Genomic DNA, 21,877 nt, shown 5'->3' with positions numbered 1-21,877 from the left:
GTGCCACTCTGTTGTCGGATAACAGCTGACTGGACTGAAATTAAGTGTTTTGTGCAGGAACACAACACACTGCTCAGTTAGGGTCGCGATTATGAGTGTAGCACCCTAACCACTGGGCCACACATGTTCACTTTATCTCACATCACACCAATAATGAATTTTTTGCTGGTATTTCTAATCCAGTTAACAGTGACACAGACCATTACTATGTAACCTACCTAGATTGACTGTTGCCCTTACTAACCACATAAAGCTCCCCAATCTGGAGAAAACATGCAAGGTTATGAGGCACTAACTTTGTACTAAATACTAAATACTAAAAATTGACCCACTGGTAGTCTTCTGAACAGATCCTAACATTAATAGATAACTGGTCTATAAATAGACACAACTGACCTTTGACTATTTTGTTGACCATAGCTTTAGTTGCTGTGTCTATTAGCTGCATAGTGTGTAAAGGGTCTTGATTGCCCCTTGACTGACCATAGCCTTATTAGCCTGTAAATATTCATGACAGATTAGTGGTCAGCAAGAAAACATTGTAATCCTATTATGAGGTCATTTAGGTTCTTTAGGTCCTTCATCCAACAGTAATCCATTACACCCTAAGCCATTGATGATTATTTGTTTTCTTCCATTGCAGATAAACATTTCATTCAGTCCCTGTTCCATGGCTTACATGATGAACCATCAAAGTTTGCTGTAAGTCAATCAACTGTTATTTATTGTTGTTGATAATAATATACTCCTCACTCCAATTTCTTCATTTTTCACTTTTTACCGTAACCCTAACCCCCCAACCTTAACACCCTAACCCTAAAGCTAAAACCAGTACAAACGCACGAACGATGTCATAAATAACAGTGACAAACGGAATATACACTGCCAATAGTTGTTGTTGACAAACAACAGCAGTAATTTTATTCAGCTGAATACACGTCATTGATTGGTTGAAATTACTGAAACACGACAACTTTAACACGAAATAACTTCGTAAATAGAAACTTTTCTCAACAACGCTAAGAGTAAAAGATGTTTTATATGACACATTCTACCAGTGTCCGAAGTTTGAAAGTGTTCAGTTACAAAAAATTAATTTCTCGATCTGCCAATGAAAGTGAAAAGATCCTATACTTTAATATGTTAGTTACCTCCTTCGGCTTTCACTATCTGTTACTTCATCTGTCCTCATACTGCTAGTGACCATCATCAAAATGCGCCATACTTGTATAATACAGGAGTGGAGCAAGGTCCCAGCCCATTTTCTCTTCTATACAGTCTGTCTGTTCAATGTTTCCTTGGAAGATGATTTAGGACAGGAACTCACAATGTGGCCTGGCTGTATTAGAGACTCCTGAAATAAAGGTTAACTGTACCAGACACTTATGAGAGCTACCTGATGCAGGAACTTATATGATCTGGCTACACTAGACATACTTACCTCACATTCTCCTCAGCAATCTATTTAAACTTACCACAACTATATTTCTGGCAGGTGTACACACTATTTATGTATTTCTATTCAGTTTCGGAATAATCTGTTTATTATTTGGAGGTGGAGGAGACACATTAAAATAACTAACCTAATTTCTCAGTATATTAACCCACCTTGGTATATTAAGTTGGTGTTTGAAACATAACATAAGATACTGTTTTATAAAACTGTGATGTAATCTTTTACCCACTGAAATACCACATTATCATTTATTTTATAACAAGATTTCAGTTGAGAATTTTGATATAAGTATGAGCCATTCTAAAAAAAAACTGGTCTTAAAGTAGGTTGATATTAAAGAGTTTATAACTGAAATAAGAAGGATTTTTTTTTTTAAGTTATGGATGAACACTTTTGAAATTTGAGTCATAAGTTCTAACCTTACTACAAGTTGACTGGTTAACAATTAGAAAGATGTGTTTGTGTAGATGCTAACGTGTACATTGGCTGAGCTGTTTGAACGTTTGGCCTCTGAGTTCAAATACTGCCAATGTCAAGATTGCCTTTCACTTTTTCAGAGTGGTTAAGTACAAGTCTTATACTAGAGTCAATTCTTTTTATTTCTCTTTCTTTATGTCTGTCTGTTTGACTCTCCTCATCCTCTAAGAGAAATTGGCTATGACCAAACCAGAAAAGAGATGGATTCCACCAGATCTAAAAATTACCCAAGACATGCTATAGCTTATGACAGTGTCCTTATGACTCCATCAGGAGTCGAGGCCTCTGTGCAGTGGAATTTGTAAATATTTGTATGCTGTATTTTTTAGTATACAAGTTCACATAGTATATATTGTAAACATGCAATGTTAAGATTCAAACATTGTCACTATCTTTCCAAATCCTGTTGCATTTTACATGGAATTTTTGGTCCTCCAAAGTTGTCTTGGTGTATAAATTGACCTACCTTTCTTGGCTCTAAATTTTGGTCTGAAAAGTTTGACATCTATGCTGGGAAATATGGTATATCTTTATATTTTAGTTACGTACTTTTACATTCTTTGTTCAATTCTCATTGAGGCTGGCTTTGTTTTCTCATCTTTCCAGCATCAGTAAAGTATCTGTCAATTCTGGCTGAAATTTTCGTGACTGTTCCCTCTGTACCATTGTGTCTATGCTTGGCATAATTATTATGAGGAGCACAGTAACACTATGGTTTGGTATTGAACCTTTTAGCCACATAGTTATAAGTTCATATCTTACTATATAACTTCAGTGTTACACCATTAACCAAGAAACACAACTCTTTCTTTGTCCTATTCTCATGTCCTATGCTACACTGTTCAGAGATCAGTGTTAGTAAATACATCCATTAACTGTTGTTGTTGGCACTCCGTCGCTTATGACGTCGAGGGTTCCAGTTGATCCGATCAACGGAACAGCCTGCTCGTGAAATTAACGTGCAAGTGGCTGAGCACTCCACAGACACGTGTACCTTTAACGTAGTTCTCAGGGATATTCAGCGTTACACAGTGTGACAAGGCTGACCCTTTGAATTACAGGCACAACAGAAACAGGAAGTAAGAGTGAGAGAAAGTTGTGGTGAAAGAGTACAACAGGAACCTCGTGGAGCTTTTGGTGTTTTCGCTCAATAGACACACACAACACCCGGTCTGGGAATCGAAACCACGATCCTATGACTGCGAGTCCGCTGCCCTAACCACTGGGCCATTGCGCCTCCACATCCATCCATCCATTAACTGTAAAGACAATTCATCCAACAAATTAAGCATGTAATCATGGACAAGTGGATATAAAGCATTAATACAAACAATGTAACACAATTACATCACCAAATACTGGGTCTTTGGATACACTTGCTCCACATCCCTGTTAATAAATCCCTTTGTGAAATGTAACTCCCTCTCAGAATCATCCTTCATCTGTAATTAAGCTTTGTTAGAGTAAATACAAAATTTTCAAACATAATTTATATTTCAACATCATGTCTTTGTTGATAACGATCACTAAACCTACTTCATTCACAAAATCACATAAAAGTTCTCTCTTCTTCCCTACTCACTGGGCCAAATCAAACTTCTACCCATTTTTTGAATCATATCAATTATTTTTCCCTATTCAGTGTGCCTTATCAATGTCCCTTCCTACTTGCTAAGTCATTTCAATGTTCTTCACCCTATTTACTGAGCCATGTCAATGTTCTTCTTCACCCCTACTCACAAAACCATATCAATGTTTCTTCTTCCCCCTACAGACAACCCCTCCACGTACTTTCGATCACAACATCCCAGAGATTACAAGTGATGACATTGAAAAACTGAAAACAGCTGTTCCAGAATTAGCTAGTTCACTCATGTAAGTTACCTTGGTTTCATCTTCTTGCTGTCGTAGTTGTGTGGGTAACGTGGTGGTGATGCTGGGCAGTTTGATGCCAGGGTGTAATATGGGTCAATTGTTTGAGTTCTGACAGCCCATTTTTTTTTTCCTCCCCTAGCTTTTATAGTTTACTGTTGGTCAGAAGCATCTTTTACGGGGAAGGGTCAGTATCAGAATCCATAACTGTTTAGTGTGTTATATACAGGCCGTCATGGACACTTGAGGGAAATTTTTTAATGTTGAGTGGTTAGTGGAGAGATACAGAGGTAGGAAGCAGTTACAAGATGATGTAGGGGTAGAAGGATTGTTACAATGTTCAGGTTAGTGTTAGAGGAAGAAAGGGTTAGAGCAGTAGTAAAACCAAGTTTGTGTGGATCCAGATTAATACTTGAAACTGTGTCCCTGAGAGTTCAGTCATCCTATAGATTTCCTGTTACTTATTAATCCACTTATTGTTAATTAATCTTCTACTGTTAATTCACTGAGAAAGTCTAAATTTTTTTCTTCCTCTTTTTAATCCTGTTTTCCAGAATGCCTCCAAAGAAAAATCTTTATAATCAACTTTGTGTGAATGTCAGTAAGCAAGTGTTTCAAGATCTTCGTAACATTTCTCCGGAGTTGGTTGAAGATAGGTTATCCTTAAAGCTGACCAACAAAGAAGAGCAGAAGGAAGAAGCCAGCCAGTCAGTATCTGCCATTGATGCTGCTACTGCTACATCTCAGAACATCTGTCCATTTACTATTGTCAACTCACCACATACTCAGAGTAATGACAGTTATTGCCAAACCCCCCCTGTTGATTTTGGCACGCATTCATCTGATGCAGCAGCTGTTGCCATTGATGAAGATTTTTGCATAGATAAAGAGGATTTAATGATGAAATCTGGATCTCCTGCTAAACAGGTTGGTGATGCACAAGCGGGAACCAGTGACAGCTACCGTCTCTCCTGTGACACCGATGCAGTCAATCAGAGCGTTGAACAGAGCAGTGAGAGTGTTTCAAGTCGAAGACATCACTGGAAAGGTCATCTGGCATCAGACACCTCTCCTGAAGTGGAAACTTCACAGGAATTCACAACAGCTGATTTTTACTTTGATGAATCTATGCCGTCATCTATTGAAGCTCCGTTACATAAGGGAATACCAAAGGAAGACCTACAGAAGATGCTGCAGGAGAAGTGTGAACTGTCGGAGAAACTCTCTCGAGAACTGCAAGCCTGTCGTGCCAGCTTTGGTGTCACGTTAGACAAACTGAAGGCTCTTAAAAACACCACGGAACGCAGCCTGCCAGAGTTCCGCGAACAACTGTGTGAACTACATGAACTGATGCGGCAAAATCAAATTGATTTTATAAGAAATGCAAGTCATGTCGAGGAAAACCTCATGGACGCTATCCGTATGTTCAATGAAAATAAAGATAAAGAGCGTGCTGATAATTTCTTGGCTTTCCAGAAAGAACACGAAATTGCACTCCAGATGATGACTGAAAAATTGGGTAAGGCCAATGAACAGATTAAGGAGATGGAACAAGAAAACAGTGCTCTTGAAGAGGAGCTGAGGCAGAATAAAAACCAGTGTGAGTTGCTTAGTCAAAAGATAAGTTTCCTGGAAGATGAGAAAGAGAAAAGTTTAAAGCAGTTAAGTGATAAATGTCAGAAGGAGATGGAGGTGGGGCTTGATAAGCAACGCAGTGAGTATGAAGGTCTCCTTGCACAGAAAAATGAGGAAATGTCGCAGGTATCAAATAATCTGGAATGTGCACAGTGCAGGGTGGATCAGTTAATGCAAGATATATCTAACATGTCTGACACTTTCTCTGAGACAAACAAGAAAGAGAAAGCTGAGCTGATTGAGAAACTAGAAAGCAGTTTCATGTCTGAGAAAATGCAAGCTGTTGAGGAAGCAAAGCAGCTGCTGATTAAAGAACATACCGCTTCCTTAGAATCCCTGAAATTGGATTATGCAAACTTAGATGAGGAATATAAGTCGATGCAATCCAAGTTAAATGCGGAGAAAGAGCAGGCATTACATTCACTACATTGTGAACTGTCCACCACTCTTAATGCTGCCATGTCTGAGCTGAACCAAAATCTCACTTCCAAACTGACTGAGTGTGAGGCCAACTTAAAACAGACTCAAGCTGAGCTGCTAGAATACAGGCAGCTTGCTGCTCGGCCAAAACAGTGTGATGGTCAGTGTCAGACTTCCGAATCTGTGATAAGTGTAGCTGATTTTGAGCAAAAACTCAGGGAATCCACTAGTGACTATGGTACCAAACTTGAAGCTGAGAAAACGGTGAGAATCTGTTTACTTGCCTTCATTTTCCTTTTTGTCCCAATTTCTTTTGCTTACATGTTTTATGGTAAATAATTTCCTACCCACATTTGTGCCTACATACATACATACTATTACACACTCGTGTGCACATTTACAAACCACAATTACACACATGTACATTCAAGATTATTTACAAGCATATATGTACAAATAACATCTAAGATGATCTGTCTGTTCGGACTTAGGTTATTGTAACCTTAACATACATTATCAACTTAGCAGAAGATTAACATAGCCTTGACTTACACTTGGGATAAAAGATATGTTGTATATATACATGAACCCCACAAGCTATGCAACCCCTTGTTTTCATCATGTCTCAATGACAATGTATTTTATTTGTTTTTATGTGAAGAGTTTGGGAATAGTGTAAATAGAATAGATTACATTTTAATTTTAGGTTGTTTATTAAAAGTTATTTTGAGATGATTCTGGAAATGTATTTAAAGTTTCAGTCAGCTGCTTCCTTGACCAGTGTCTTCCAGTTTATTAAAGTGTATCTATTTTTTAATATTTTCTCCCTGTGATCACACACACACACACACACACACACACTCTCTCTCTCTCTCTTTTTCTCTCTCTCTATCTATCTATCTATCTAATATTTTCAGTGCTGCAAATAATTTAAACATGTTATATGTTTAGTGTTAAGACAAAAGGTCTAATGCAGAAGTATTTGTTGATTTCTGTATTTCAGCCACCCCAGAAGCACAATGTGTATTTTTTGTTAACTGGCCTTTTAATCTATTTTTTACTCATTCTGGAGTTGTTTGATTGTTAATTTTTATATGTGAAGATGTAAAAATGATACCTCACCTCACAGTGACACTATCATTTCTCTGTGTAATGTCTCACTTCACTGTAACAGTGACACTCCTCACTGTGATGCTACACCACATTGTGACACTATCTTGTTGCATCGTGATATTGTCTATCACATTGTGACACCGATTCACTATGCTGTGATGACTCTCCATGCTGTGAGAACTCACCACACTGTAACGACTCACCATGCTGTAACGACTCACCATGCTGTAACGACTCACCATGCTGTAATGACTCACCATGCTGTAATGACTCACCATGCTGTAACGACTCATCATGCTGTAATGACTCATCATGCTGTAATGACTTAGCATTTCACTATGACTCACCCCACTGTCCCAACTCACTATGCTGTAATGACTCATCATGCTGTAATGACTCCTCATGCTGCTATGACTCCTCATGCTGTTATGACTCCTCATGCTGTTATGACTCCTCATGCTGTTATGACTCCTCATGCTGTTATGACTCCTCATGCTGTTATGACTCCTCATGCTGTTATGACTCCTCATGCTGTAATGACTCCTCATGCTGTTATGACTCCTCATGCTGTTATGACTCCTCATGCTGTTATGACTCCTCATGCTGTTATGACTCACCATGCTGTTATGACTCACTGCACTATGACATCTCATTACACTATGATACTCGTTATGGCTCTGTCTCATTATTCTGTGAAGATGTGTTATCCCTGTCATGTCTCACTTCTGTCTGCAAAGCTGTCTTATCTCCCACACCTTCCTCATTTTTAATTGAGATTGTAGATGAAAATATTTTTTCAATGTATATATTTATTTTTGTATAATGGCAGGGATTTTAGGTATTTGCCTGAGTAAACCAAAGATCAGGGTTTTATCCCTGCAGTAGTCTGTGTTGTGCTTCTAGTCAAGTTATATATTCACACCTACTAAATGCGGGATGTGAAATATTAGTTCCCATGTCTTAACACTTGATTCAGCCTCATATCTATAATATTTTGGCTACAATAATTTAGTTTTCACATCAGTAGAAACATCTTGTTAACCTAGGGGGTTGGGTGTTAACTGTAGAAAAGACAGCTTCAGTTTGAACATTGCATCCCCTGTTATGTTGTGACACATAGCATGCTGCTATAACTGTGCCTCAGTCTGCTTGGCTGATAATAGATACTACATGTTACAGTTAAGTAGTTTGCACTTCAATAATTCACATGCTTATATCGAAATGTGTACAACCAGCCAACCATGTTATAACAGGGAAAATACTGTTGTAGCATATAAAATGAGACCTGAATACCTTCTCCTTACTCAGTCTGTAAAATCTACTCTTGGCTTACTGAGAATATTCAGTGAGTATCTAAAACTACCAAAACCATCCTAAGTCTGTGATTCCAAAAAGTTTCATGTCAAAACTGCCATCCACATTGCCCCTCCCCTATTCAGTCAAAATAGATGTAGGTTCAATTTCTATTTTTTGTAATTTGTTCTTAAATTGTTTAACTTTATTTTACTTGGTGTTTCAATAGAGTAACACCAAGGGTTTTTCATTGAAACCCTACACATTCCACTATGTGGTTGTTTTTGTTATTGTCCAATGCTGCTCATTCCTGCTATAGCTGACCCCTGACTTGGCTGTGGCTAATCCAAGAGTATATCCCTCTGTTTTGTTTATTGTTATTGATGCTGGTGGTGGTGATAGCACGGATGCAGAAGTGAGCCAGATATTTTTCTGGTATCTAGTTTGATGCCTTCCTGTTGTAAGCTAAACCTGCTGTGGTAGGATTTTGTCTTTCGTCACTTCAGAATATCATTAAAGTACCAGTAATATATTTGAGTGAGATTTAATCTCCTTATGCCTTTTTTCTTTGGTAACTTAAAAAGTAAATGAATTTTTTTTTTTAATAATTTAGATACCCCACACCGAGTTCTTGGTGCGCTTACTCATTGTTTGGCCAGTTTCTATTCCTTCTTGGAATCATCTCACTTGATTTTTTGTTGTTCTTGTTCTTGAAGAAGGCATAAAAGTCACACAATTTCCTATCATAACAAAGCATTCCTGTAGATTAGCCAAGTCAAGTGTTTGTGTGTGTGTGTGTCTGTGTATATATATATATTTACACATAGGTGATGCTGAAAAGCTCCTAGCTTTAAGGGTATTGTGAAAGGCTTGGTTGGGGCCCAAACTTCCAAGTTCTTTTACAGGGCTTACGAAAACTGAAGGACTGCTGCAATAAGTGTGTGAATCTGAGAGGGGAATATGTTGAATAAAATCATAATTAACTAATCCCCCTGTATTTTCTTTCACCCAAAGCTAGAAAAATTTCAGTACCCCCTTGTATATTTGTGTGTATGTATGAGAGAGCACACACACACACACACAATACTGTCATCAGTTAAATGGTAGAGTTGTCGGCTGTTATTTAAACTCTGATTGAATAACTGCAAATAAACTGCATGAAACCTTTGGTATGGGATTACTGAATTCTATTAAAAGAAATTATTTATTCATCCATGTAGTGTTGAGCACTCATTCTTCTAAAGTATAGCTGTATGTATATGTGTGTATATTTTTATAAAAGTATATTTTTGTATGTGTGTGTGTGTGTGTGTGTGTGTGTGTGTGTGTGTGTGTTTGTATATATATTTGGAGAGATTTTTTTTCTCAAAGAGTTAAGATTAAGAAAAGACCCTTTTTAGAAAGTCAAAATACACTAACCTTTGGCAAGAGATTTCACAAAATGTGTGTGGGCTTTGCTTTTATAGATGTGCAAGCGCTTTCAGTTCTTAACATTTTTAAGCACATGTTATTATATATAGTGGAACTTGTTTTCAGTAAAATTGTTGTTGACTATTTCCAGTTTAGTTTCGGACTCAGAAATCTTATGAAATATTCTTCTTTTGCCTTCCAGAGAAGGTCGTTCTCTTCATTTGTTTTATGAAGAGGGAAAATTGTAAATTTTCCTTATGCATGGGTGGGATTCTACAAACAATCTTAAGAACCACAATATTCTACAAATAGCCAAACACCATCTACCAATTCTACACCAGTCCCCATGTCTCCGACAAATAATTAAGGAACAACAAATAATCAACAGCCGAAGGCTACCACCAAATCTTTAAAAACTTCTAACCAAAGCAAGATTTGCATCAGAGGAAGAAATGATGCAAGTTACTAAATGTGGAGACCCCCGATATGGGACATATTATTTAATAGAACAGAGACTAGTAAAAAAATCCAAGAATGGAAAAGAATTAAAGGTGAATGCAAATATGAACTGCAAAAGCAAAAACCTGATATATTGTATCACATGCCCACAATGCAACGAACATTATATTGGGGGAAGAAAAATGAAACTAACCAACCGTGAAAATGTGCATAGACATCAAATAAAACATCTGCTCTTAGATGTATGCCATGTAGCGATCATTTGGACACTTGTGCACAAGGAAAATTTACAATTTTCCCTCTTCATAAAATAAATGAAGAGAACGACCTTCTCCGGAAGGCAAAAGAAGAATATTTCATAAGATTTCTGAGTCCGAAACAAGACTGGAAATAGTCAACAACAATTTTACTGAAAACAAATTCCCCTATATATAGTAACACGTGCTTCAAAATGTTAAGAACTGAAAGCGCTTGCACATCTATAGAAGCAAAGCCCACACACGTTTTGTGAAATCTCTTGCCAAAGGTTAGTGTCTTTTGACTTTCTAACAAGGTTCTTTTCTCAGTCTTAACTCTTTCACACATACATACATACACACATATATACATATATATATAAATAGGTGTGTGTGTATTTATGGGTGCTGAGTCCCCTTCATATAAAAAAGACAAAACTATAACTTAGTAGTTTGATCAATAGAAAATAAAATATTTTTGAGACAGCACTAAGTGCTGGAGTTCCTTAATAATAATCCACTATTCACTACCCCTCTTAAGTTTGAACCATTGTGCTTCTGTTGGAAATCATTATTGGTGTATTGCCAAAATTATTAAGCACTGGAATAACAGTGTCCTTGCATTTAGTTACATCTTGTTGTTTCAGGTCAAATTCTGCTAGAGAATACTTTACATCCTTCTGATGGTTAATAAAACAGAATATCAGTGATATACTGATATCAATTTAATTGACTGTTTAAGGCAGTTGCTGGCAGAATCGTTAGCATGTAAGGCAAAATGCTTAGCAGCAGCAGCATTTCATCTGTAATTTTATGTTCTGAGTTCAAATTCCACCAAGGTCAATTTTGCCTTTCATCCTTTCAAGGTCAATAAAATAAAGTACCAGTTGAGCACTTGGGTCGATGTAATTGACTTACCCCTTCCCCCGAAATTATTGGCCTTGTGTCGAAATTTGAAACCAATTTAATTGACTGTTTGGCAGAATTGTTAGACCATTGGACAAAATGCCTTGTTGTCTTTATTGCTTTGAGTCCAAATTCTACTGAGGCCAGCTTGTCTATTCATCCTTCGAGGGTCAATAAAATAAAGTACCAGTTAAGTACTGGAATTGATTTGACTCCTCTCCCACAAAGGCAGCAAGCTAGGAGACTCATTAGCATGTTGGACAGAACGCTTAACGGTATTTCTTCAGGTTTTACATTCTGAGTTCAAATTCAACTGAGGTTGATTTTGACTTTCATCATGGGGTTGATAAAATAAATACCAGCTGAACTCTGGGATCAATATAAGCAGCTACCCCCACTGCCACCAAAATCTCAGGCACTGTACCTATAGTAGGAAGAATTATTATGGGGGTTGATGAAGTAAGTTGCAACGAAACGCTAGGGTTGATGTAATCAACTAGTCCTATCCCCCAAAATTTCAGGCCTTGCACCTAATATAGAAAGGATTGTTATCATCATCATCAATTATTATAATTGAGTGAGAGAGCAGCGTATACCATCAAAGTGACACCGGGGTACAGATATAGGAAGCTCAATATACCCATCATGACTACCCGTCTGATAATGGTACACCAGGCACATGCATGGCATAGTGATCTCACATCAAGATAAGCAGTGCATGACCTTGCAGATGGGACCCAGTTAAAATTTTCTTCAGGTTGAGTAGTCCATTCTGCTCAAAAGGTCCCTGAATAAGGTTTGTTTAAGGATGATGAATGAAACACCCATTATTATAATTTTTATTATTATTTATAAAATAAAAATGGCTAAAATAGTAAAAAGGAATATAGTGGACGGTTGACCATGAGTAAGTATTTATTGTATTTACCTTAGAGGAGTAAGAAGCAAGGTCGACTGTGGTTAGATTTGAACTCAGAACCGTCAGGGATAAAAGTAAGCACTTCAGTTGCTCCTAGTCATCTGAAGGGGCTTCCTGGAGGGTCATTTTTCATTGTTACCTGTAATATAGTGGAGATCAGTCCACACAACTATACGCCACTTCCTCCACCTCCTCACATTTGCAATATGTTTATGATGTAAATTTCTGTGATATAATTGGCTGAAATATAGATTATTCTGAGAGTTGATTAGTTGTCGATCTCCCTCTCACTTGCTTTCCTCTTTTTTGTAAATCTATATCTTAATTAATTAGTAATTAATATGGAAGTATTTGATCTGAGGAGTATATAGTTATTTATTGAGGTTGTTGGTAGGAGGGGCAGGTTTTACAGTCAGGGAGGACTGCAAAGTTTATGGCGACTGTGCCCCAACCTTTTGTGTATTTTATACTGTACTACATACAGACATATTTGTAACACATACACACACACACACACATACCACACACTACTACATCATTTTTGCATTTACTGTGTGTTACTACTACTAATGTTCCTCTATCATCTCTGGATAAAAGTGAAGAAATTGAAACCAAAAGTCTGCTGAGATGACCCAACATCCACCTAATGAAGACATCTCAACTGACCACTGTCCATACCATCAAATGCCAGAATGGCCTTTTGTTGTTGTTGCTGTTGTTACCCCAATCTCTTTGCATGTTTTTTGTTTTTGTTTTGTTTTTTTTTTAATCTTTAATTGAACGAGACTATATTTTGTATGTTGAGTTTAATTAAATTAAAAGTCATTCCTCGTGTAGGAATGGGTCTCAATTGCCAGCAAACTCGTTATCTTTTGTTCTCTTTTGTTTCTTTATTTTTGTTTTTAAAATTTTATTTTATTTTTTCCTTTTTAACAATTTTTAACTTTTTAAAATCTTATTCTAATTTACAACTGCCAAGATTGCTCCGGGGTCAATGAGATTGCAATAATGAGCTGAGATCAGGGGTTATGAGATGAAGTCAGGATTTCATACTTTTTCTCTAATGTCCTACTGTGTTTGTCATGAAGTCATTGGCACAATCCACCAAGCTGTGTCTGAAATCTATCTGTAACATCTGAGAGTGAAGTCTGTACCTACATGGTAGCTTTTTTTGTTTTTCAGACAATGTATCTATATCTAAATAGATGCCCTGTAGTACATGCAGTCCACATAGCTATAAAAAGATACCATGTAGTGAATCAATCTTCTTGTCTGTAAATAGCTACCACGAGGATGTACAGTCCATCTAGCTCTAAATAGATACTATTTAATGAATACAGTCCACCTAGTTGTTAGCTGTTAAGGTTTAGCTCAGTTCTATCTGTGGTTCTGTTTCATAAAAAAAAAGCCTTGCATCTCAGGTTTAATCTCATCATCTCACATGGCTCTAAACTGGCCAAGATGGGAATGTTATTTAAATAAGAAGAGAAAACAAAAAACAAAAAAAAAACCTTCATCTGTCTTTTCCATGTGCTGGCGTCACATAAGTGTTTGTTCTGGTGCCACATTAAAAACACCATCACACACTGTAAAGCGGTTGGCATTAGTAAGGGCATCCAGCCGTTGGAACCTGGTGCAGCTCTGGTCAAACTGTCCAACCCATGCCAAACATGGAACAACTGATGTTGAAAGAGGTGGAGGAGGATGGTGGGGATTGGGTAGATCTACAAATTGCAACATTTACAGAATTCTTTAGTTCACTTACTCCACTGTTGTGTCATTGTGACCTCACTGTAGTTGGGTATGCAGGGCAGGGCAGGGGTTGGTTCAGTGTCTGGTTCAATCAAGATATAATACAGTATTGATGATGACAGCCATCACATGTGTGTACCTGTAACTGCTATCATTATTCACTATAATTTTTCCATAGCACTACTGAGATGATGTGGCATCAAACTAGATAACTTTCCTTTTTTTTTTAAAACCTTTTTTTAAGATTTAGTCAGAAGAGAAAAAGCAAGATTCATGTCTTTCTCACCAGGTCCTTTGGACAGGTGACAGAAAGAATCAATAATTAGTAGGTTGTAGGTTAGACACCTGGTCTAAATATCTGCAACAATGTGGACTTTGAAAAACATTCTGAAGGCCACCTGGTGGTGTTACACCAGACAATAGAGCAGACCAGGGTGGGCAACCTTTTTCAAGCAAGCCACATGAGACTTGGCTCCTCATCATGCAGACTACTCTACTAAAAAAAATTCATGGTAATTTTTTTGTTAAGCATGCCATTCAGAAAGTCCTATGGGCCACAAGTCACCTATGAATGGATTAAATCTACTACCTCTCTAGATTAGTCATAGGTTCAAGCCTTACCTCAACTATTACATTGTGCATTGGGTAAATCACATATGGCTGCATTAGCAATGCTTCAGCTAATCCCTCCTCTACCAGCTCTACATTAACCATTGTACTCGGTTCTTCCTTCCTTGAACATCAGTCCTCTGGAGTTCTCTGCCTGCTCATATCTTTCCCACAACAATTAAAAATATAGTTTTAAAATGTTCAAGTACGTTAATGACATCAATCTCACCTATCTAGGAGGGCTTGCAAAGACACTGGGTTACTGCCCTCGTCCTCTTGACCCAACAAATAATAATAATAATAATAATAATAATAAAAGAAGAAAAAAGTTCAAAAAATTTCCCATTACAAGAGGAATATAAGGAGATGCAGGAGAGGGCAAATTGTGGCAGTTGTAAAATAGAATTAGTTCTGCATGTTTACTAATTTTTTTTTTGCCATTTTTTTTGGTGTTTTTATTAACCATGCTTCTCTCTAACTAATTAACATGGTGAATGATTGCTGTAAAGTTGGTGTTTTTCCTGCTGTTGTCTATCATAGTATCCAGAGAAACTGAACATCTTAATCTATTGACCAAGCTGGATCTGTCAAGTCAATGTGGGAGCTTTGTGGTTGTACAGATCTTAAATAAGGAAAGACCCATTAGACATTTAATATGGAATGCAATCAAGACATGCTTGTCATGGTTAAAATATTCTTTGATTAGAGATCTACTGAGTCAGGTCTTATCTAGAGTCAGACTCCAATTCAAGGTTGGACCTTTTATTTGAACCCTTTACCTGGAAGTTGAAGCTTATTCATGCAGTGCTTTCTTAAGGTATGGACACATTGGGCAGTTGCCCTGAGGCCCAATTCTGATCTGTGTATGTTATGGCATGCTGTCGATAAATAAATACTAAAGAGTCAAGTGCACTGATTTGCCTGGAGGCCTATAAATGCTGCTAAGGTGGTCCTGCACTAGTCTTGAACAACATTTCATCAACGAAACTGTTCTAAGAATTTTCTGAAAGTTTCTCTCTTCTCCGTTAAACTCTCCTATTTAAGAACTTTAACATATTTGTATAATATAGAAATATTGTATACAAGTCTATGGGCTTCAGATGATGTTTATGAAACAGACTTTCTCTCTGGAAGACATCCCTCCAACCATCAATTACCTTTGCTGTATTATTGTAAAAAAAAAACATCAGTTGATGGTTCAGTCTTGCTTGGCATCCCCTTTATGTGATGAATTGTGCTATGTTTTAATATCTAGTGAATCGCAAAATTTGTCCCTTAAATCACCAATGGTGCTACTTCATTGATTTACTGAATCAAAAAATGAGTTTGGGTGATCTTGAAGTTTCATTTTGATTCTACATCTCTGAATCATGCATGCATGCTTAGCCCCATTAGTAAGACCAAACCTCAGATGGTGCCCTGTGACCTTCAATTGAGTTTAGCTTAGGAAGACTGTTGACTCTGCTCTCCCTCTACTGTTACAGTATGTAATGTTTCTACTGCTATCTTATGGAAGGGAGAAAAATAACTTACCTAAGGAATAAAAACAGAATCTGTCATAAATGAGCCCTTCACTAGTGATTATCTGTTTTAAGTAGCTCATCCTTACAGCCAGCATCCAAAAGTTAACTGTCAATGGAGCTGTTAGCTAGGGATCTTAACTCTCTCAAAATTAAAGGATTAATATTTTCAGAATAAAAAGAGAAAATTAGGGTTTAAAATCTGTTGGAAGGTGAAGTGGTATGTGGGTGTGTGCATGTGTGCACGCGTCTGTGTGTAATAGGTATGTATATGTGTGTTAGGAGCTGAATTGTTTGAGTGTTGCTGTGTAGAGACTTTATATAAATGCAGATATACACTGCCAATGTGAATCTGGGTGCAGCTAAACAGGTTGCACTTCCCTTTTCAAAAATTTACAATCCTTTTGTGGAGAAATCAGTCAAATATAATACTGGATACAGATGGAATTAATGTTTCCCTGCAGGATTCTAACTCCATATTCAGTTACTCAGATGATAACTTTGGAGATGTTTATTTCATGTTTTGTTAATAACTGCAATTAATGAGTGATTCAACAATACAATTGCCTGACTCCTCACTCAAAATAGACTGTTGAGCTGAAGTATGAGGCTGGTCGTGTGTGACCAGGAGGTAAGATCATAACATTAGTTAATAGATGTAGTCATGTGGTAATGTTTGTGGTTACCCAGGAGTGTAGAGTGCGTTGCTGAGAGGGAGAAAAGAAATTGATATGAATAACTGAGAATTCTTATTGGTTTATACACAGCATAAATTTTATGAACTGGACTGTCATGTGGATTACCATTGTGGAAATTGTCTCATGATTGGTGGGTGTAGATTGGTTAGTTGATATTTGCAGATGACATGGTGCTGCTTGGCTTGTTGAAAGGTACTCTCCAGCATGCACTAAACGGGCTCACTGCCAAGTGCGGCAGGGCATGGTTGAGAATTAGTGTTGCGAAGGTTGAGACATTGGTTCTGTCAAGAAAGTTTCCCCAGTGTACTCTGCATGTTAGTGGAACATCACTGAGACAAGTTGAGACATTTAAGTATCTTGGAACTATGTTCATGAGTAATAGGAAACAAGGGGCTGAATTTGATGTGAGAATTGCAGGTGCTGGCACAGTAATGCACCAGCTCCAGCATGTGATCCTTGGAAGTGGAGAGGTTGGTAAAAAGCTCAAACATGGTATCTTCAATTCTGTTTTCATACCTGTCCTTACCTATGGTCATGAATTGGGCAGTAACCGACAAAGTATGATCGTGAATACAAGCAGCCAAAATGGGGTTCCTCAAAAGGATCTCTGGAGTATTGTTATTTGATAGGACTCGGAGATCAGGGAGTCTCTCCAGGTCAAGCCACTGCTTCTCTGCATTGTGAGGTCACAGCTCTGTTACTATGAATGAATCCCAAATTGGTTTCTTGAAGCTAAGCCAACTGGCAGATCTAGGGATTGATCAGCAATGAGATGGTTGGATAATATCCATTGTCTCAGTTGTTTGGGAATCCAGCTGGAAAATGTAATGACAATTGCTCCTGATAGGATCCTATGGGGGAGATACCCATGAACACCACCCCCATGACCCTCCCAGGAATAATGGATGGAAAAAATGGATTGATGGAGTACGAGTGTAGGGTGTTAAAAAGGGAAGTTAGTACAGAGGATGTGGGATTCAAGGTCTTTACTCAAGAAAACAATATACATATCTGCTTAAAATGACATTTTTAACCAAAATTAAATTGTATATGATTTAGTGTGAGATCAGCTTTTGGTCAAGTGTGGTCATTTGTGCTCCACTCCTACTTTAGAACTTCTGTATTGAAGACATTTTCAACAGATTTCAATATAGAAACAAAGAAACCATCCCAATACATGTGTGTGTGTATTGTCAGTTTCTCCAAAGTTTGTATAAAGAATGGAATATACTGGCAGTAAGCTAAGTGTGCGTGTGAGAGAGAGAGAGTGTGTGTGTGTGTGTGTGTGTGTGTGTGTGTGTGTGTGTGTAAAAGCTGTAAATATATTTACATATTTATGTTTGACAATACATGTAGCATCATATGTACATATTAAACTACAGGGTGGGTTGTGCCTGCAGAATGAGATGAAAACAAACTCAAATACTTTTCCATTCTTTACATGCTCATCAGGAATATTTACTTATTCTCAGAGAGAGAGAGAGAGAAGCTTATAGCTACTAGTGAAAAATGCTATGAACAACCAGCACTGTTTTTGTTCATCTGCAAATCAGTTCATTGATTGGTGATTGTAGATTGGGTGAAAGAGTAGATAAACACTTGAAGCTTGACAAGTTGTTCTCCAGTATGAATTTTGTAGTTTAATCATGGGATCTGTTTTCAGAGTGAGACTAGATGTTTATCAAACATACACATGTAAATTTATTTACAACTTGTCCACAAAAAAAATACTGTATCACTGCTTTAGCTTATATCCTGTTTCGTATAGTCATCCTTTGACTTTGTTTAAAGTGAAAAAGCGTTGTTCACTGTCAAACTCACTCTCTTGTCCATGACCATCTGTCAATCCAGTTGTAAGACCAGGTCAAGATGACTGAGGATAGAGATGGACGCAGTGGATGATCAAGATGTCTTATTTGCCTTGTCTTGCTCCAAACACTTCACAATATGCATTGCTGAAGTTGCCTTCCTCTCAATTGAACCATGAGGGTGTCTTCTGCAGAGTCTGCTGGATCCAGTTTTCACATGCAAGCCTTAATAATGCTAATTAATGTAAAAAGGAATTGATCATAATAAATGGCAAACTCAAGTGAAAAACCAACCAGGATGAAGAAAGAGAAAGCTTATCAAATCATGCCATAAACATGAACATAGTCATGATGACTGACTGCAGATGATGATGATGATGATGATGATCCTTTCTACTATAGGCACAAGGCCTGAAATTTGGTGGGAGGGGACTAGTTGATTACATCAACCCCAGTGCTTAACTGCTGATACTTAATTTATCAGCCCCGAAAGGATGAAAGGCAAAGTCAACCATGGCGGAATTTGAACTCAGAGATCCTGAAGACAAACAAAAGGCCACTAAGCATTTCACCCAACATAATAACGATTCTGCTAAGCAATAACAATAACCCGTAGGTGGGACTCTGACAAGTGCTGCTACTCCAGGTCAGACCTGGGAACAATAGGGGCTAAGAGGTGGTTCCACACTCTTTATTCCTGAGTAAGAGATCTACAACCAGATGCAATTTGAAGTCACAATCAGGACAAGGGTATGACTTATTATTAGTCAATATATATTTTTACACATACACACTTTATATGCTGTCTAGTTTTAGCTTACTGAAAATAAAGAGTTTCCAATGTAGACAATATTGTTTAAATTTCTAATAAATTCACTTTATGATGAAGTACATAAAGTTTGCGTAAAATATAAATTTCTCTTTTTGAATAAAATAAATTTCAAGATGACTACATAATTTTTAAATTGTAGTATATTCATAAAATATGGAATCATGCATATAAGCACATGCACAGATGAAGCCTCTATATGGTTTTTTGACTCACTAGAAATAACAGCCAAATATCCCTCATATCATTTATTGTTCTACGGAAAAAAGGAAGGAAAGAAAAACATTGGATGATGTCTCATACACTGCGTCTAAACAAAAGATGAGATAATCACAGCTGGAAGATCTTTGGTCATAGTTTATATGAGACTCAATACCAACAGCAATGTACCCAGACCACCGCATTACATCCACTATACTGTTTGGTTCTCCATTAGATAGAGGTATGGTATATTTTGAAAAAAAGATCTGTTGATCACACCACCTAGTCATTTAACCAAGCACCTGTATACCATAGATCCTCTAGTCAATTAACTGACTCCCTGTGCACCATAGATCTGTTGATCAAAGCCGACCTGGATTTACCCAGTAACAACTCTAATGGATAGTACATTGAGGGTGCTTGAGCTAGTGCTTTGCACTCACAACTGTAAGATCATGTGTTTAATTCTTGAATCGGGTGATGCATTGTGTTCTTGAGCAAAAGACTTCAGCTCATGTTGCTCTGTGATTACTTTACTCAGCACCTGTTCAGGCAGTGTTGATTTGATGAAGGGAGTAAGCTTGTATGCAAACACTTGATCACTAGAAACAAATCATCTGTGCAGTTTGTTCAGCAGGCTTCAAGAAACTACCATTAAATCAAGAAAACGTGCACATCCACAAATAGTGACCTTCATGTAGTTTTGACTAGTATTTCAGGTTTAGAATGTCATCTGACATAAGTCAGTCCATGTAAGTTTTTCACCTGTTTCTGTTCAGGTCATTTAAGGTAAAGACTAAAGAACTTTAGGTCTGGATTTCTGAGACGAAATAGCAGAAACAGTAGAACAATAGATAAAAACTACCTTAGAGTGTATATTTATATCCCTTTACATTCTGAGTTCAAATTCTATCTAGGCTAATACTAGTTATGTATTGTTAATGGCATTGTGGATTATATTATTACCAATAGTCAGAAATAATCATAATGGTTTCCAATTTAGGTACAAGGCCAGGAATTTTGATGGGAAAACGACGATAGTTGATACCATTGATCTTAGTACTTGCTTGGCACTTTATCAAACACAGGATGATGAGAGGCAAAGTTGATTTCTGAATTGAAAATGTAAAGAGTAGGAAGAAATCCTGCAAAGCATTCTGTCTAATATTTTAATAATTTTGCCAATCTACCATCTTGATAAACAACAAGAATTATCATTATCATTATTAAGGTAGCAAGCTGGCAGAACTATTTAACATGTCAGACAAAATGCTTAGTGGCATTTTGTCCATCTTTACCCGCTGAGTTCAAATTCTACAGCTTTGCGTTTCATTCTTTTGGGGTTGATGAAATAAGTGCCAGTCCGGTACTGGAGTCGCTGTAATTGACTAGCCCCTCCCACTCAAATTTCAAGCTTTGTGCCTATAATGACAAAATTGTTAGCATGCTAAACCCTTTATAGGCGCAGGAGTAGCTGTGTGGTAAGTAGCTTGCTTACCAACCACATGGTTCCGGGTTCAGTCCCACTGCGTGGCACCTTGGGCAAGTGTCTTCTACTATAGCCTCGGGCCGACCAAAGCCTTGTGAGTGGATTTGGTAGACGGAAACTGAAAGAAGCCCGTCGTATATATGTATATATATATATGTATGTGTGTGTGTGTCTGTGTTTGCCCCCCCAACATCGCTTGACAACCAATGCTGGTGTGTTTATGTCCCCGTAACTTAGCGGTTTGGCAAAATAGACTGATAGAATAAGTACTACGCTTACAAAGAATGAGTCCTGGGGTCTTTATGTTCTGTGTTCAGCTTCTGCTGAAGTGGGTTTTACCTTTCATCCCATCTTGGTCAATAAGATAAGTACCAGTTGAGTATTGAAGTCAATGTAATCGACTTACCCCCTCCCCGAAATTGCTGGCCTTGTGCCAAAATTTGAAACCATCATTATTATTATTATAGGCAGTGAGCTGCCACAATCATCACTGCACTCGACAAAATGTTTAGCATTTCACTCTAAGTTCAAATTTCACCAAGATTGACTTTGCTTTTTATCCTTTCGGCGTTGACGAAACAAGTACCAGTTGAGCACTGAGGTCAATCTAATCTACCTCCTTCTCCCAAAACTGCTGGCCTTGTGCCTATTGTAGGAAGGATTATTATATGGCAAGCAAGCAAGCAAAATTGTTAGTGTGTTGGGCAAAATGTTTAGTGACATTTCTTTTGGCTTCTTACATTCTGAGTTCAAATTCCAACTTTGTCTTTCATCC

At 37.5% G+C, this 21,877-nt stretch overlaps 1 protein-coding gene across 3 annotated transcripts in view; it reads left to right on the top strand.

Annotated features, from left to right (window-relative positions):
• The window catches only part of LOC106874584 (RB1-inducible coiled-coil protein 1), a 122,742-nt gene that overhangs the window by 85,685 nt on the left and 15,180 nt on the right, over positions 1–21,877 (top strand). For all 3 annotated transcript variants that reach the window (XM_014922372.3, XM_014922371.3, XM_014922370.2), the window contains exons 14-16: positions 644–702; positions 3,708–3,808; positions 4,360–6,124. In XM_014922372.3, the coding sequence (XP_014777858.1) occupies positions 644–702; positions 3,708–3,808; positions 4,360–6,124 (1,925 nt within the window). The remainder of the gene's footprint in view (positions 1–643; positions 703–3,707; positions 3,809–4,359; positions 6,125–21,877) is intronic.

This window comes from Octopus bimaculoides, chromosome 8 (assembly GCF_046866305.1).
Source record: "Octopus bimaculoides isolate indiv1 chromosome 8, ASM4686630v1, whole genome shotgun sequence".
In the NCBI taxonomy this organism is placed as follows: Eukaryota; Metazoa; Mollusca; class Cephalopoda; order Octopoda; family Octopodidae; genus Octopus; species Octopus bimaculoides.
The sequence above is the reverse complement of the archived record's forward strand: the minus strand, read 5'-3'. Positions and strand labels throughout refer to the sequence as shown.